The 17570-nt window shown below is 39.7% G+C and overlaps 4 protein-coding genes across 9 annotated transcripts in view; 2 read left to right on the top strand and 2 right to left on the bottom strand.

The window, feature by feature from the left end:
- Positions 1 to 2794, top strand: part of LOC115747099 (queuosine salvage protein-like) — a 4530-nt gene extending 1736 nt beyond the window's left edge. The window contains exons 3-7 of the mRNA XM_030683156.2: positions 83 to 181; positions 943 to 1019; positions 1160 to 1268; positions 1415 to 1743; positions 2443 to 2794. Coding sequence (XP_030539016.1) covers positions 83 to 181; positions 943 to 1019; positions 1160 to 1268; positions 1415 to 1743; positions 2443 to 2535 — 707 coding nt within the window. The 3' untranslated portion in view covers positions 2536 to 2794. The remainder of the gene's footprint in view (positions 1 to 82; positions 182 to 942; positions 1020 to 1159; positions 1269 to 1414; positions 1744 to 2442) is intronic.
- LOC115747095 (BTB/POZ domain-containing protein NPY5-like) overlaps positions 1 to 10967 on the top strand; it is a 23170-nt gene extending 12203 nt beyond the window's left edge. For 4 of the 5 annotated variants that reach the window (XM_030683153.2, XM_048273366.1, XM_030683151.2 and 1 more), the window contains exon 6: positions 10913 to 10967. The gene's annotated coding sequence lies outside the window, so the exon portion shown is untranslated. The remainder of the gene's footprint in view (positions 1 to 10912) is intronic. The other variant, XM_048273367.1, reaches the window with a different exon arrangement.
- LOC115747097 (formamidase-like) lies at positions 3038 to 17570 on the bottom strand. 2 transcript variants are annotated; one of them, XM_048273368.1, is made up of 8 exons: positions 17539 to 17570; positions 7598 to 7850; positions 5541 to 5778; positions 5228 to 5418; positions 4849 to 5084; positions 4142 to 4385; positions 3769 to 3876; positions 3038 to 3342 (listed from the first exon to the last, which is right to left on the bottom strand). In XM_048273368.1, exons 2-8 carry the CDS (start codon positions 7814 to 7816, stop codon positions 3223 to 3225), a joined length of 1356 nt encoding a protein of 451 aa, XP_048129325.1. In that variant the 5' UTR covers positions 7817 to 7850; positions 17539 to 17570; the 3' UTR covers positions 3038 to 3222. The 2 variants fall into 2 exon arrangements, with proteins under 2 accessions (XP_048129325.1, XP_030539015.1); XM_030683155.2 differs by lacking the exons at positions 7598 to 7850; positions 17539 to 17570 and adding an exon at positions 5969 to 6260.
- On the bottom strand, positions 11312 to 13844 carry LOC115747098 (formamidase-like). The gene is made up of 6 exons (XM_048273369.1): positions 13692 to 13844; positions 13379 to 13569; positions 12998 to 13233; positions 12311 to 12554; positions 11937 to 12044; positions 11312 to 11530 (listed from the first exon to the last, which is right to left on the bottom strand). The coding sequence occupies exons 1-6, from the start codon at positions 13732 to 13734 to the stop codon at positions 11411 to 11413; spliced, it is 942 nt and encodes a 313-aa protein (XP_048129326.1). The 5' UTR covers positions 13735 to 13844; the 3' UTR covers positions 11312 to 11410.

Here is a 17570-nt window from a genome sequence, read left to right as displayed (position 1 = left end):
GGTGGTGTGGATTTCCGAATAGGAAACGACATGATTTTTCAATGTTTAATGAACATCTTGTCTCTTTGTTCATGTGTGATAGACAAGGATTTGAGTTACGATCATTTGGCTTTGGGGCTGAAGGAAGCTCTGGAAAAAGACGAATCTGCATTTGATGCTGATCGCCTACAAAAGTACACTGGTAATTTGACATCCTCTTATTCCAGTTCTAGTGCTCCCAATTGTATCATGATCCATAACATTGCCATTTATAAGTATATTGTATATTGTTTATTGATTCTATGAGAAGATATTTGATCCGCTTGGCATTGGTACACTATGAATTGATTTAGTTAACCATTGTGCATCAATTTGCTGTATTTTTTAACATGTCTCATTTCATGGGTGGTGGTTCCTATTATAGATTCTTACACTACGTTGGTGAATCCAATCCAGTTAGCAAAACAAGAATTAGTAGATTCTGGTAGTAGCGGTTGCGAGCTTTGATTTTTCTTACTAACTATAATTGTTTGCTTGAACTCAAGCAAAGTTTCGTCTTTGAAGCAGTCGATAAATATTTTATCAATGGTAACGTCAAATAACAAGACTTGTATTAATTGAACTGAACTTTGGTTATTTGAACTGCATTTTGTGATTAGAATATGTTCCTTTAAATTTTGACTCAACAATAGCCGTTCTAGCTTGCCCACTACTCATGGTTAAACATCACGTGCTAAAGGATGAGAATTCTCACTCTTATTTACTCAAGTGTACATTTGAATATGCCTAGTAGCCAGGCAGATTTTCTCTGCTTGAGATAGTTTCGGCTTGCATCTTGTTTAGAGGAGACTTATAATTAAGTAATTATGCTTGAGATGAGATTTTAGTACGTATCTTGGTAATTCCATCTATGCAGGCTTGTTTTAAGTAAGAATTTATTGATGAAATGGTTCACTGACTTAGGTCCTCAGTTACGTGAATTGTTGAAGTGGCCGAGGCCCCTACCTTTGGAGGATGAACGGCTTCGTTTACTGCATGAGGTATACTTGCTTTGAAATGATTGGAGTGTTGGATTCAGTTCAATTTGTCTTGTTATTATTTGTTTGTTTATCAATTTGGAATAATCTGCCTTTGATGGTAGAATTTGATGCATATGATATCTTGAAGTTTCATCTTGTAGGTTGGATATGAATTAGAAAGAAGCTTTAATGGTAAAGCATCGAATCTTGTGAAGTCATGCGGGAAGTCAGCGGGAAAGCTTGTAGCTCTTGTTACCCGTTACTTTCCTGGTATGGAGATTTTATTGTTCTTTCAGTCGGTTATTCTTCTAAATTCTATTGGAACTATGATTGGGTAGATATTTTACGAAAGGAAGACGGTCGTTTTTTAAGATCATTCAACGAAAATGCCAAAGCTAACCATATTACTTTGCTAGGATTTCGAGACCATTCAGTGTACAAAGGCCACCAAGTATTCTTGTATAAGAGAGCTCAGATATTTGCAGCCGATCTATGGGGAGCATTCAAGGGCCAGGGATATGGTGAATTTCACGATATTGGTTCACTTACTATTTTTGCAGACTACATTGTTCCAGCTGTGCTTCAACAGCTGGGAGTCCTAAAATATAGTTCTGCCCTGATGAGCACCATTGAGGCTAACAATGAAATAGTTTCTGGCACTGAGGAGGAAATTGAGTTGCGAGCTTGTTCTATATATGCTGTGGAGAAAATGAGAGAATTAATGAGTAAAAAATTGGGAAAACAGGTAATCACTTCATTCAGCTTTATTTTTTTACTTTTCAACTTTTAGTCAACTGTGGCATTTTCTGAATGAAATTAGTATTTTCTGCATCACTCCATGGTTAGATGATTGTCTGGTAAGTTTTATAATTTATTCAATACAGATTACGTCTCTTAATTTATATCAGGTGATTATTAAGTGATATAAGAAAGGAAAAAGAGAAATGTATCTGTACATCAAGGCAATGTTGACCTCTTTCATGTGTCGATATCAATTTATCAGCATAATAGTTGTTGAACTTTCATCTGAAGAGGCCCTTACCAAAAAAAAAAAACTTTCATCTGAAGAGGCTGGGGTTGAGTGACCAAATTTTAGAGCAATTGTTAATATCTGCAATTAAATACCATGAGATGATTGGCATTATCTTCATGGCACAGATAAGGCTGCTGCTGGTGTAGAAATTGATTCAAGTGACAATTTCTTCTGTATATACTAGAATTCGTGAATATGTTGTCCAGTAGCTAAGTGAAGTTTTGCTAATCTGCGTGGAAGATCAAGAGTGCATTAGTGTTAATTCAATTAGTAGTCCACATTCTTTATTTTTTTCTCTAGAAGATCAGGGCTGTATGCATTCAACTAGTCATAAAGAAAACATTCCTTTTCTAGAGCACCTTTTCAACTCATCTTTCATATTTCTGAAACAGAAGGTGTCTTTTGTCTCAGGTTCTCAGTGTGGAGTTAGATCTTTGGCTTTGGTCATGTGGTGTCCAGAGCCCATCACTCCGGCACCATCGAACGCTTTCGATATACTATTGATCGTATCCCAACAGCCTTCCTGTTCTTGCATATTCGACTACAGTTCCTTAGATATTCTGTTCTGCAGAGGTCGTTCTTTTTCCTCTCCTTAATCTATTTGGAGAAAAGGTCTCTTGGTTCAAAATTTTGCATAGCTTATAGTGTTAACCTGTTCTAATTGATGTAAGATATGACTGAAGGCTTTTTGTGCATAACCTATGCGACATTTTTGGCGTTGTTTAGTGGAATCTAAGCTATTGCATTATCTATGGGCTTTCCTTGCATTGTCATATGAAGGAACAAACATCCATTGATATCTCTCTTGACCGAAAAAGAACAAAAACACGAAAACAAAATTAACTGATATCGCCCCATAACTATTGAATGGAGTGGGATTTTTCTTTCTTGCCGGCTATTTGCATTACTACTAGGAACAAAAAAAGAGTAAACCAATGAGGAACGCTTGGTCCTTGGAGAGGGTTTTTGGGTTATTAATGCTGATGATACGATGAAGCAGCAGATGTATCTGTATCGGATTGTTTATCTGATTGGCCTTGCTCAGTAAGAAGCTTATCCATTACTTAACCGAAATGTAGAGGATGTCCAGAAGCAACATGTTTCTTGCTTTCTCAGGTCTACTTATGTTTTGTACATGTGGAAAAGGAAGAGGTGCAAGCACCAATGTTTTAGTTAACACCTGAGCGAGGACTACATAGTGGCACTCAGGTTCTTCGTTATAGGTAGATTGCCATCATAAGTGCACTTCAGGACATCTGGCTTCCTGACTAGCCGAGGCCCAACTGGAATCTTGTTCTTTGGACGAATATCCTGCAATAAAAACACTTTCTTAGACGGCATACTATCTGAAATTTTTTAAAGTGATCTGGAGTGGTTTCGAGATTGATAGGCAAGAAACAAACCCATGGAAGATAGACCCCATGTAATATCTGGTAACCTTAGTTATCGTGGACTAAAGCGAAAAGAAGAACAAGGAAATGTACTTTGATGGATGAAAAGGTGGTTGACGACGGAAAAGAATATACATCCAGCCATCAAAATTAATTGGTAGTTTGGCAATCTAATATATACAAGTAGAGTAGCATGTCTCATCTAGTTTCTATTTGTTGCTGTCATTTGCCACTTTATGAGCGAACTATCTGTAGGTTCTAGTTGAACGTGGTCTTTTATCAGAATGCGTTGCGTTCATCATCTGAGGAGGATGAGGAGGGGGAGCTTAGTTTGTGACAGAAGTACCTGATCAAAGATGGACGTGGGGATTGCAAGAGTTGCTACAGCATTAGGGGAATCCACGATTCCAGATATCCTTCCTTCACATGGGCAGCAAGATAGTAGAAGATACATCTGCCAGGAAATGTGTTTCTGTCAGTCACACTGGAGAGACTGTTCAAGATTGCTGAAATTTGAGGATTGGGTGTCTTTGTTTTCTGTTCTTCTTGGTCTTGATCCGATTCACCATGGATTACATGATCACTGCTGAGGAATGATATGGACCCGAAGTGGGAACCACCAAAAGATTCAACTGGTCCTTGGTGGATCGAACCCAGGCAAGAATTTCCTGCATATGTGTTGAGTAGCGATTTTAGGTTTCTGTAAGAGATGTGCAAACCTGCTCCTTGGAGTAGCCGAATTTGGAGAGGTAGTCGATGGCGTTGAGTACAGCCCGCTTGTATGCGACGCTGGCATCAAGGTAATGCTGCCTCCCGCTCTCATCGACGCTGATCCCCTCAAACACCAGCCATTCTGAAAATCTCGGCTCCACTGGTCCTATCTCAAAGATTGGGTTCACGTGGAGACGAGTCGGTCCCATTGGCGTCAGGTACTCTTTCATCCCTCCCCTGATGATTTCGCATCTAGTTGACCATAAAGCCAGTATTACTGTTTAGTACCCAAAAGTAAGGAAGACCTACCCTTAATTTGTTGCATGATGAATGAAAGAAAATTTGGAAAGAAAAAGGTAGTCGAAGTCAGGGAAAAAAAGGTCGGTTATAGATGCCCTGTAAGAAATGAGCCTGCAGACATCAGTCCTTGCCATGAGCATTATGATTGGATCTTGAGCATTTACTGCCAAAGCTATATGAGTTTCTACTTGCCAATGTCTCATATTCCATGTGACTAACACAAATTTTCTTTAGAAGAAAGCGAAGTTTCAACTGTTTCAACTGTTAAATAGTACTTTATTACTACTCAGTTAGTCTATGAATTTTTCCTCTTCACCATTGCTAGGGGTGCTAATTTACGCTTTTAATTCAATAGTCACTGCTTCTATTGAATTATAATGTTGCGTGATGCAAAGAGATGAGAAATGAACCATACTTGAGCTCTAAAAAGCCACTCATCTCAATTGCCCCGCAGAAGGCGACCTCACCATCACCCTGAGAGAAGTGCATATCGCCAGTGCTGAGGTTTGCTCCTTCCATAAAAACTGGGAGATATATCTTCGAACCCCTACTTAAATTTTTGATGTCGCAGTTTCCCCCGTTTTCTCTTCCCGGAATTGTTCTTGCAGCTTCCCTCGCGATCCTTTCCCATTCAGGAGTGCCTCCTTGAATCTAAATGATGGTTGATATCGGGACTGATATCAGTTTAAGCAGTTGATAATGACCATTTTGCGGATTAGATCACCCTATGAATGCTTTCATATGAACGATTTTCTATTCCTTGCGTTGATTGCTACGAGTTCATGGTATCGTACCTTGCCGAGGACACAGCCTTTGGTTGATGGTAAGTTTGCTAGTGGCCTTGAATGCAAAACCTCACATAGCTTGAGTGTCTGCAGTCCATTTTCTTCGACCTCTCTTTCCCTGTCGTTCCATATGTTCAGGAGTTCCTTACATGGTGCAGTTCCAATTATTCCAGGGTGAGTCAAACCTGGAAACCTCACACCTGATATTCATATTGGAAATTATCATTCCCCAGGCAAATTGATATAGGATAAATCCAACATGTTACTATGCACTAGGCATTAGGTATGAAGGAGATAAAGCATGTAAAATTAGGATGTGTACCTGGTATTTGTGGCGAGTATGCATAGATTCCTTCAAAATACCATATTGCTTTGGTTGCACATGGGAAATGATCTGTTAGAAACCCGCCTCCATTTTCTCTGTCGAATGATGCTGTGAAACCCCATTCATCGCCCGGTAGAGGACCCAGGTTGCATATCTCGACAGCGAGAAGATCACCAGGCTTCGCCGGAACTCCATCTGTATCCAGAACTCTGATTGGTCCACTCAGGTAATGAACCTGGATAAAAAGCAAACGACCAGAATCAACAACTCTATATTCGCAAGGCTTAAAAGCTCCCTACAGAAAGTCTCTCATAGCACATAGTCTCGGCTATTCCTTAACTTTCAGTTGTCTTTTTGTCACCTGATTTGTAAGCGGAGAGTTTGGAAATTGTTCTTTAGCTCTCTTAGGATTGGCCGGCACTTACTGTCGTCAGATCCACGGATTTCACGTCGAGTGCAGAGTCATCATCTATTATAGCCCCTCCAGTCCAGTCTACCATCTCTGTCCTAAAGAGCTCGCCGCTTGTGACTGCTGCGGTTGCAGGTATCTCGGGGTGCCAGCGGTTGTGGAGGGGCAGTTTTTGGTCCCATGGCTTCTTTGTCAAGTCTATCGGCACTACTAGTCTTGGTGTTGGAGGAGCCATTTACGGATGTGGATGAAAGATTGCAGAGCTTAGAATCTAAGAGGCGATGATTGGGGACTAAAGGTACCGAATGAAATTTGTGATGCATTGGGACAGAGGAGGTTTGACTTCTCTAACATTGTTAGTAGAAGACAAAATTGGGGTGACCCCATTTCAGATGGTCCCCCGAGGAGGAAAAGTTACCATAGGGTGAAATGGAACCCCCTTCATTTTGTCATCTTGTCCTAAGAATCTCAATTGGGTCGGGGGAGTATATTCACAAACGGGTCCAACCCGTGCTAGAAAGCAGATGACTATCCGTCGCATTTGATTTTGGTCTCGATTGAGTTCCTAACGGTGTTAGGAAAATGGGTTAATTACATAAAAAATTCGAAATTGATATAATTGTGATAAATTTACTTCAAATTATTTTTTATTAATTACGAAAAATTCTAAACTGATGCACTTATGAAAAATTTACTCAAATTAATTTTTTGACTATAAAAAAACTCAAAATGGTACACTTGTAACAAATTTATCTTCCGTTATGGTCAATACCACAAAAAAAAAATAATCTCAAACAAGTATACATGTGACAAACGGAGGGTAAAAATCTTAAATTGGTACACTTGTCAAATACCACAGGTCATCCAATTCAATAATTTGACCATAAAATTTAATGAAATCTAAAGAAGGGTCACAAGTATATCAGTTGTGGATTTTTAGTAAACAAAAAATTAATTTGAGATAAATTTGTTACAAGAGTGTTAGTTTGGGATTTTTTGTGTTATTAACCCTAAAAAGAGTGAATCAAGTGCTAAGCCTTTTTATGGGTGGGTTTCCGATGCTGCAAATCCTTCGGGACTCCGACGTGACATTTTTTTAAAGTTAATGGGTTTCTAAACATTATTGTTGGCAGTGAAAATTATATCACTTCTCTTAGATTAGTTGATGACAAACTTGGATTGGCTTGTGCATCGGATGCTTTCATTCGGGAAGATAAGTCAATTAATAGTAGGAGTTTTCAAAATTTTAGTATGAAATAGTTCAGATGCATATTACACGAAGTATAATTGATCGATTACGTCACGTCAATATAGCTATATATTACACCTTTGGCTCCAATGGTCCCAAACCCCCCAAAATGAAGAAATTTTTTCTGAGCTTGGGATCCTTCTCTGAATGATCCACTCGGAATCAGAATGAGAAAAAAAAAGAAAGAAGTTCCCCTAACTCCAGAATGACTTACTATTGACCTTACTTACCTCTCTCTCTCCTCCCCCCCCCCCCCCTGCTTCTGTTCTCTCTCATCATATGAAAGTTTCATTTTAATGATAGAAGATACAACACTGGAAATCGTGAATTCAATTAGATAAGAAAACAAGTGAGAGACGTGTCGGGGGAAATTAACAGCAAATTCCAAGAACTCACGATGGACGGGTCAGCATGCTTGATGTCGTCGATGGTGTAGTTGCGTGTGATCCTGCCGCCGCTGAAGTCCACCATCTCCACCCGGAAGACCTCGCCGGTCCGGACTTCCACGACTGGCGGGATCTCCGGGTGCCACCGGTTGTGAAGGGGAAGTGCCTGCTCGTGGGGCTTCTTCTTCACGTCTATGGGGATGACCAACCGCGGACCATGTTGAGCCATTCCCGTCTTCTCTCCCAAATTCAAGAACTGATAATAAAGTCCACAAAACTTATGGAAGTGTGGGTATTTCTCGGAGCTCAGGAGATGGCGCAAAGGCTCAAGAAGAGTTTTGCTTTAGATATGCAGAATTAGGTGGAAGATTTTGACGGACATTATTGACACCTCCAAAGGTTTGATTTTTCTCTCTCTTCTAGTGGATGGACCACCCCTATACCGATGGAGATCGTGATGGGAAAATAATTGTTAGGAGATCAATTTTGCTGTCACTTGTCATCTAGTGAACATCCATGACCTTCGGTTCGAATGATTACCTTGCTCGATTGAGACAGGACCTACTATGATTTTATACGATCAGACAACGACGAAGCCAACAATGACAACCACAACAATGAGCTAACGTTTTGTTTTTTCTACTACACTCAATTTTATATATTGGTATTTAGTGGCTCAGGACTGTGCTACAAAGGATTGTGATGATAAAGTAGTCTAGCTCCAATACCAATTGATGAATAACGGAAGTGCGTGGAGAAGAAAATTGGGAAAATTACCAAAAAAGTCTTAAACCTATTGCAATTGTGTTAATTCAGTTATAAAATTTTTGTAATTATGCCATTTAAGTCCAATCGGCAAATTTTGGCCGGCCGGGATTGACGTGGATGCTGATCGGCCGGCGACCTAAGATTTTAATAAATTTTTATATTTTTTAAATAATTTTTTATGTTTTTTTTCTTCTTCTTCCCCCCCAAAAAAAAAAAAATACCCACCCCCAGCCCCAACTAGTTGCCATAATCCAGCGACCGACCACGGAGGGGGTCGACCTTGCAAGCCTAGATCCGGGCCGGCGAGGTCGAGCCCCGCCACGGTCGAGCGAGGCTCAACCTAGCCGTCGTTGCCTCGCCCGGCGATCGCGAGGTCAACCCCCGCAGTGGCGGGGCGAGTCGGCTAGTCGCTCCTCCGGCCGGTCGCCGGATTATGCCAACCGGTTGGGGGTGGGGGTTGGTTGGGGGGAGGGGGAGGAAAAGAAAAAAGAAAAGAAAAAGAAAAAACATGAAAAATTATTAAAAAATCATTAAAAAATTCAAAAATATTAGGTCGCCGGTCGGCCGGCGTCCATGTCGGCTACGGCGGGGCAAAATCCATCGGATTGATTGAAATGGTACAATTACAAAATGTTTAAGACTGAATTTGCAACGAAAAAAGGTTGAAGACCGAATTGACACAATTGCAATAGATTTAAGACTTTTTTGGTAATTTCCCCGAAAAAAATTGGATGGGAACCGTGAAAGATGGAGGAGAAACAGAGGTATGCCAATTCAGGTGGGAAAGAAGAAAGGTCAAATACAAACTATTCATTAATCAAATCATCAAGTACAAGTTGTCTTGGCTTTTTCTTAGAAGCAAACCCTAACAAAACAGTAGAAAAAATAACTCTACATTAGGAACTTTAGTAGAAATATATATTCTTAATCATAGACAATGTCAAAATAACTAAATTAAACATAAAAGAGGGCGATTGAAAAAATCTCTGATAGTTCGCTTTATTCTCATCTTATAAAATATCGCCTTAAACTTGAGTGATATTAGATGGCCACACAAAACGTCAGCCCCTCAATTCGTCTGCAGCATAGACCCAAATCATCAGAAGCATTCTGTCTTTAGGATAGTCTGATCTCCAAACTTGGGGGCTTTTCCGTTTCCGATGGAACATGAAAAAAAATTAGGGTTTGGAGACATCATCTTCAGCGAATCAATGATACTTTTGCATTGTGGCTCTCAATGATTCTCTCCAAAGAAAAGGATAGCCAAAGCCAAGATGCTCGGTGACACGTATTCGATGAGACTTCAACGTCTCTCCCTCGCTAAAGTCGATTCACTTGGTTGTCTGGATATTGACTCAACATCGCACCCATATGCTGATGCAAACCATCCCGTTTGATTGCAAGTTCATCTTGAGATGACAACAGCTTTAGTTCTTTTGAAAACTGAATGACATCTTTTTTTCTTGACCAATCGGATGGACCTCGCCATGATCACGTTCTTTCACAACCTTATCCTGTTGCCACAGAAAGATGCTTCTGTCTAATCCTGATTCGTGGGCGCGAAAATGGGAATCTTAGGATTATGCTGGCAATTGTGTCGAAGTTTTTAAGGTTGTGCTTTGTTTGAGAATTTTCTCCTGGTTGTACGTGTTTAGTGGAATTGTTCTTTGTTGGCAATTTGTTGCCTTGGTTACATTTTAGGGCGTGCGTGGCAACACTTCTACTTCAATTGATTTTTCTACTTCTGCTCCATAAGTTGATTTTCGATCAAAAAAAAACGTTTGATAACAAAACAAAATTTGTGCTTACGGAACAAAAATTCCCGGAACATTATTAACACAAAATCTTCTATGAAAAATTATTGATCATAACCTAAAATACATTCTATTTGAGAAAAGTGAAATACAAATATTGAAGGATTTACGTATAATTTTTCATTAAATTATTTATACAAATGGGGACCGAATTTTTGAAAAAATTGTATTAATGGATACGATGATCGAGCTCATATATCCACGCTAAAAGCATGGATAGTTCAGGTGCTTCCTCACTTATGCCTAGAGATATCAAATAGGTGGATTGGGTCGGGTCGAGTTAGGTTAGATTTGGTCGGGTTGAATATGGTCCACCCATATTGACCTATTTAACCAATTTTGACATATTTTTATCCAAGACAAATTTAATAACCTATTTTTGATAAAAAATAAAAATAAAAAAATTTAACGAGCCATACCTAACCCAATCCATACTTGACCCATCCCCGTATTACTTGAATACTTCTACATTTAACCAAATCATAGAATATTTTTTTCTAATAATTTATTACAAAAATTATATTACTAAAACACTTTCGTGCAATTAAAGTTATTTTAATTTTTCAAAATAATTTTTTATTATTAAAAGTACTATTCACTTTTTAAAAATAAACAAAAAATCTATATTTTTTATTTCGGCGACGGTGATGGGCGGCCGCGGGTGGCGGTGGCGGCGGTGTTCGGTGATGGGCAGCGATGGTGGAGGCGTGGTTGGGAGTGATTATAGAGAATGATTCGCGGCGGAGAGAGAGAGAGAGAGAGAGAGAGAGAGAGAGAGAGAGAGAGGCGTTGAGAATGAAAAGAAGTTGAAATGAGAGAGAGTTAGGATAAAATGAGAGAGATATTAATGTCGAGAGATTTCTACTTCTGAAAGAGAAGTGATTTTATTTTTTTACTTCTGAAAGTCGATCGAAAACAACTTCCGAAGCAAAACATTACTTCGAAAGTAGAAAAATAAAGTTGCGTAACCAAATAAATTTCTGCTTCAGAAGTTGCGTTATCAAATGGATCCTTACTCTAAAAGTTTTGAAGCAGAAATTCTGCTTCAGAAGTGTTATTAGCTACCAACTTTAGTAACAAGGAAAAGCACGACTATTCCACCCTTTTCTCGTAGGAATCATAATGATTCTAACTTTTTTTCTGAAAATTTCAAAAACTTATACTTCGTAGAGGTGGAATAGGAAGAGGAGCGCCACATATGGTTTCCTTGACTATTGTGATTTTGGCCACCTGAGCGAAGACTACATAGTGGCGCTGAGGTTCTTTGTTATAGGAAGATTCCCGTCATAAGTGCACTTTAGGACATCTGGCTTCCTGACTAGCCGAGGCCCTACTGGAATCTTGTTCTTCGGACGAATATCCTGCAATAAATACACTTCTTTAGACGGTATGCTATCTGGACTTTCGGGAAGGTTATCCTGATCTGCTTCCGGATTGGTAGGGCAAGAAAACACTCATGGAAAAGTAAGCTTTATGCAATGTTCGGCGGTATAAGTTACGGAAGACTAAAGCGAAGAGAAGGACAAGGAAATCAAATTCAATTTTGATGGATAAAAAGGTGGTGGAAGATGGAAAAGAATATACATCCAGCCATCAAAATCATGAGGAGTAGCATGTTTCATCTAGTTTCTATTTGTTGCAGCCATTCGCCACTTTATGAGCGAACTATCGGTAGATTCTGGTTGAACGGGGTCTTTTTATCAGAATGCGTCGAGTTCATCACCCGAGGAGGATGAGGAGGAGGAGCTTAGTTTGTGACAGAAGTACCTGATCAAAGATGGATGTGGGGATTGCTAGTGTTGCTACAGCATTAGGTGAATCCACAATTCCAGATATCCTTCCTTCACATGGGCAGCAGGACAGTAGAAGATACATCTGTCAGGAAATGTGTTTGTATCAGTCACACTATAAAGACTATATTAAGATTACTTAAATTTGAGGAATGGGTTTCTGTTGGGAGCCTTTCTTTTTTGGCTGTATTAATCTTATTCACCATGGATCACATGATCACAGCCATTGAATGACGTGGAACCCAGGTGGGACACAGGGTAATATTTAACCGGACCCCGATCGGACTGACGAGAGAACTTTCTGCATCTGTCTCGAGTAGCGGTTTAGGTTTCTATAGCATATGTGCATACCTGCTCCTTGGAGTAGCCGAATTTGGGGAGGTAGTCGATGGCGTTTAGAACTGCCCGCTTGAATGCGACGGTGGCATCAAGGTAATGCTGCCTTCCGCTCTCATCAACGCTGATCCCCTCAAACACCAGCCATTCTGAAAATTTCGGATCCACCGGTCCTATCTCGAAAATTGGGTTCACATGGAGGGGAGTCGGTCCCATTGGTGTCAGGTACTCTTTCATCCCTCCCCTGATGATTTCGCATCTAATGGATGGCGAAGCCAAGAATACCGTCTAACATTAAATGTGTTGCATGATGAATGAGAGTAAATTCGGAAAGAAAAAGGTTGGTCGAAGTCGGGGATAAAAGGTCATAGGTGATGGATGCTCTATAAATCATAAGCCTGCAGACATCAGTCCTTGCCATGAGCATTGTGATCGGATCTTGGGCATTTACTATCGAAGCTCTACGAGTTTCTGCTTGCCAATGTCTCAAATTCTGTTTGACTAAAACAAATGTGTTTAGAACTAAATGGAGTTTCAACTGTTTCAACTGTTAAAGAGTACTTTTGCTACTTCTCAGTTAGTTTATGAATTTTGCTTCTTGACCATTGCTAGTGGTGCTATTTTACGCTTTTAAATCGATGGTCACTGCTTCTATTGAACTATAATGTTATGGAATGCGAAGAGATGAGAAATGGACCGTACTTGAGCTCTAAGAAGCCGCTCATCTCGATCGCCCCGCAGAAGGAGATCTCACCATCGCCCTGAGAGAAGTGCATATCGCCGGTGCTGAGGTTTGCTCCTTCCACAAAAACTGGGAGATATATCTTTGAACCCCTACTTAGATTTTTGATGTCGCAGTTTCCCCCATTTTCTCTTCCCGGAATTGTTCTTGCAGCTTCCCTCGCGATCCTTTCCCATTCAGGAGTGCCTCCTTGAATCTAAAGGATGGTTGATACCAGGACTGATATTCAGTTTAAGCCGTTGGTTAATGACGAATTTGCAGATTAGATTGCCCTATGCATGCTTCGACATTGAACGGCTTTCTACCGTTTGCATCGATTGCTATAGTTAATTTTATCGTACCTTGCCAAGGAGGCAGCCTTTTGTTGATGGTAAGTTTGCTAGTGGCCTTGAATGCAAGACCTCACATAGCTTGAGATTCTGCGGTCCATTTTCTTCGACCTCTCTTTCCCTGTCGTTCCATATGTTCAGGAGTTCCTTACATGGTGCAGTTCCAATTAATCCAGGGTGAGTCAAACCTGGAAACCTCACACCTAAGATTTCATGTAGAAAATTGTCATTCCTCAAGGCAATCCGATACAGTAATTTCAACATGTTGCTATGCATCAGGCATTAGGTTTGAAAGAGACGAAGCATGTAGAATTAGGATATATACCCGGTATTTGTGCGAGTATGCATAGATTCCTTCGAAATACCATATAGCTTTGGCTGCGCAAGGGAAATGATCTATCAGAAACCCGCCTCCGTTTTCTCTGTCAAACATTGCTGTGTAACCCCATTCATCGCCCGGTAGAGGACCCAGGTTGCATATCTCGACAGCGAGAAGATCGCCCAGCTTCGCCGGAACTCCATCTCTATCCAGAACTCTGATCGGTCCACTCGGGTAATGAACCTGGATCAGAATTACACGATCAGAATTGACAACTCTACCGAGGTACTCACTTGCGATGGGCTTAAAAGCTCGCTATAGATAAGTCTCTCATAGCACGCAGTCTTTAGTCTCGCTTAATTTTGAGTCTGTCTTTTTATTGCCTTCACTTGATGTGTAAGCAAGAGTTGGAGACCGTTATTTCAGCTTTCTTCGCATTGTCCGGCACCTACCGTGGTCGGATCTATGAATTTCGCATCGAGTGCGGGATCATCATCATTTATAACCCCTCCAGTCCGGTCCAATCTACCATCTCTACCCTAAAGAGCTCACCGGTCGTAACCACCGTGGCCGCGGGTATTTCGGGGAGCCAGTGGTCCTAGAGAGCAGTTTTTGGTCCCATGGCTTCTTTGCCAAGTCTATTAGCACTACTAATTGTTAGAACATATAAGCTTCTCTTGTCCTACATCGGAAGAGTACTAAACTCTTCACCTCTTCCAAGTCTATATTGTTATATCTTCCAAGTCTATATAAAAACTTCACTTGTACATTATTAGCCATAGTTCTTCCATACCAACTTAGATGCCCGGCGCTGCTTCATAAGTAAGAAAGGTTTAGGAGCACCTCGGCAATGGCGAAGACAATTAGTTAGAATAGTATAATATTCAATGAGCGAGACTCTTCTTTTACTAAGCCAATCCCATGGGATAACTCACGCATTCAATTATAAAACCTGCTGGGAAAGCTACTGCAATCACTTCCCACTACCACAATAAAGCAAAGGGTAGAAAGTGACATTTTAACTTATGCAATTCGAACCTTGCTTCTATACATTATTGTAGATTGAAAGCTTTGTCTTAATTTCTGATGCGGAAGATCTAATTTATGGCAACCGCATAAACTTGGCTCTAATACTATGATAAGAAGGAATGACCTACAAGTGAAGCCTTTATACAGGCTTGGAAGAGGTGAGGGGTTTAGCACTCTTCCGATGTGGGACAAGAGAAGCCTATATGTTCTAACACTAATCTTCATTAATCTCGATGTTTGAGGAGCCATTAATGAGTGTAGTAACTATACTGGTGTATGTAGTAACTTAAATTCCCTTTTTTCTTTTTCGGTCAGATCTTAAATTCCCTTTCACAATAGTAACTTTTTGAGCAGATACAGTAAACGACGTAGGAGATTCTACTCCAAGAATGGCCATGGTATCAATCTATATGAGACATTGAGACCGGTAGTTAATAACGAAACTGGGAATGCTCAATTTCTCTGGTAAACAACAAAGAAAATCCAATTCACTGAGTGGTTAAATACTCACAAAGGAAGCATCATAATGCTTGATGCACTCAGCGGAGTACTCCTGTGTAATACCGCCGCCGCAGGCGTCCACCATTTCGACCCTGAAGAATTCGCCAGCCCGTACTTCAGCGACCGGCGGGATCTCCGGGTGCCACCGGTTGTGCAAGGGAAGCACCTGCTCATGTGGCTTCTTCTTCAGGTCAATCGGGATAACCAGCCTTGGACCATGTTGACCCATTCTTTCCTTGTGAAATATGTCCTCTCGGGAAGCTATGAGCTTATGGAAGTATCTAATCATCAATTTATATACGTGAAGTATGGTAATAATTCTAATGAACTAATGATGATTGATCCGACCAAAACAAATAAAATAAAAACTAATGGTGATTGCTGGCTAAATTGTAGCCGTCTGTATGATTAAGCAAAGCTCATATTCGGAGTCGGCAGCTTGATTATATTTGCAGATTCTTAAGCTGTCATCTCAATAGACCTTGATCTGTTTGTCGGTATTCTTGCGCATCAGATGCGTAGGAGTTTTCAACATCTTAATATGAAATTAATTGGGAGCACATCACTAGATGGATCAATTACGTCGCGTCACTATAGCTATACATAACATGATAACACCTTCTTCAAGATGGTCCCCTAGGAAAAGTCACCATGGGAACTAAAATGGGCCCTCACTTTGTCATTCTCCAAAATAACTGACATTCCAAGCATCTCAATTGTGTCATATTAATACATTTACAAAGCACTCTAACGGCGCGTTGGTTTTTTGGAAAACTCCATGGAAAAGGAATTATTGTCTACAAACTGATTTGTTTTCCTTTATTTGTAATACATGACTGAAAACATTTTTTGGTATTTTGATCTCATTTGAAAAATGATCTACATTTCATGACTTTATTTGAGACAAAGAAAAAATCCAAATTTTGAACCTTTTTTTTTTTTTTATATTGTGTTGTTTTCATACTTTCATTTTTTTTTCTTTATTCTTTATTCTTTTTTTCTATTCATTATCATCCACCGGGTTGAGCCTCACCAAGATCTGGCGAGGCTTGACCCGGCGACTCACTAATGAAGAAGAAAAAAAAAAAAAAAAAATTGAGAATGAAAAATTAAAATATTAAGATATTAATATATTAATATATAAAAAATTCAAGATGTTCCGAAAAATGTTTTTACCTCTTTATATTTAGGAATTCCCTTTTTTAATTTTATGTATGAATTTTCAATTATCGAAAAGTGTTTTCCGTTGACTAAGTCATTTTCGTCGAACCACTTAGAATCACATTGAGGAAGAAAAAGAGGTTCTTAACTTTAGAATGACTTACTATTGATCTTAACTCTGCCTCTCTTGTCATATGAAAGTCTCATTTTAATGATAGATGTTAGAATATTTAAATATTAAATCACATTTTCATCTAACGAATTAAGCTTTTTAAACAATTGACAATGGTCTCATAAAATCTCACATGACATCGGAGTAAGGATGTCATGAGTTCGAATCTTCTAAGTCCATGTTTGCCTGCCACTTACATATTTCTACCCTTTGGTTAGGTCAAGGCTCCCTACACCCGAGGGAAAGTGTTAAAATATTTAAATATTAAACTACACATTCATTAATAACTTAAGCTCTAGAATAGTTTGTGGTTTTCATTTAACAACTTAAACTTTTGGAACACTTGCCGGTGATCCCACCAAATCTGTTATGGTCTCAGAGCAAGTCGGCCGCCTTCATTTAACAAATTGAACTTTTAAAAGAGTTGGTAGTGGTTCCACCAAATTTGACATGGTATCAAAACAGGAGTTTCTAAGTTCAAATCTTTTCAAATCTCATTTGCCTTCTCAATTAAATATATCATCGCTAAGTACAATGCAAAAAGACCAAAATAAGCGTGATGAGGAGTTACAAAATATATAAATATTAAATTACTCTTTCATTTAACAATTTAAAATTTTAAAACAGTTGACAGTGGTCCTATAAAATCTCATAGTGGAAGCTACAAATGCTGGAAATCATAAATTCAATTAGATAAGAAATAAGCGAGCGAGGTGACGGAAAAAAGTAATAGCGAATTGGAAAGCCCACGATGGACAAGTCGGCCTGTTTGATGTCTTCGGCAGAATACTCTTGCGTGATCCCGCCACCGGTGCGATCCACCATCTCCAACCGAAAAACCTAGCCAGTCCATACCTCTGCGACCGGCGGGATATCTGAGTGCCATCGGTGTTGAAGGGGAAGCGCCCGCTCGCGGGGCTTCTTCTTCACATCTATTAGGCCGGACCATGTTGAGCCATCTCAAGTTTTCTTACAACCTACGAATCGATGAGTCCACTTGGGAAGCCAGGATATATGGAAGT

Source organism: Rhodamnia argentea, chromosome 1 (genome assembly GCF_020921035.1).
Source record: "Rhodamnia argentea isolate NSW1041297 chromosome 1, ASM2092103v1, whole genome shotgun sequence".
In the NCBI taxonomy this organism is placed as follows: domain Eukaryota; kingdom Viridiplantae; phylum Streptophyta; class Magnoliopsida; order Myrtales; family Myrtaceae; genus Rhodamnia; species Rhodamnia argentea.
Note: the sequence above shows the minus strand (reverse complement) of the source record. Positions and strands in the feature narration are given on the sequence as shown.

What these genes read in the sequence shown, in the direction of transcription:
- LOC115747097 (XM_048273368.1), bottom strand. Translation starts at nt 7,816, where the DNA reads ATGGCTCAACATGGTCCGCGGTTGGTCATCCCCATAGACGTGAAGAAG. An exon ending in AGCATGCTGACCCGTCCATC is followed by an intron (nt 5,779 to 7,597) that starts GTGAGTTCTTGG and finishes CTTTTTATCCAG; the next exon opens with GTTCATTACCTGAGTGGACC. An exon ending in AGTGGCTTTTTAGAGCTCAA is followed by an intron (nt 4,386 to 4,848) that starts GTATGGTTCATT and finishes ATGGTCAACTAG; the next exon opens with ATGCGAAATCATCAGGGGAG.
- LOC115747098 (XM_048273369.1), bottom strand. Translation starts at nt 13,734, where the DNA reads ATGGTATTTCGAAGGAATCTATGCATACTCGCACAAATACCGG. An exon ending in AAGGCTGCCTCCTTGGCAAG is followed by an intron (nt 13,234 to 13,378) that starts GTACGATAAAAT and finishes ACCATCCTTTAG; the next exon opens with ATTCAAGGAGGCACTCCTGA. An exon ending in TCGGCTACTCCAAGGAGCAG is followed by an intron (nt 12,045 to 12,310) that starts GTATGCACATAT and finishes ATTTCCTGACAG; the next exon opens with ATGTATCTTCTACTGTCCTG.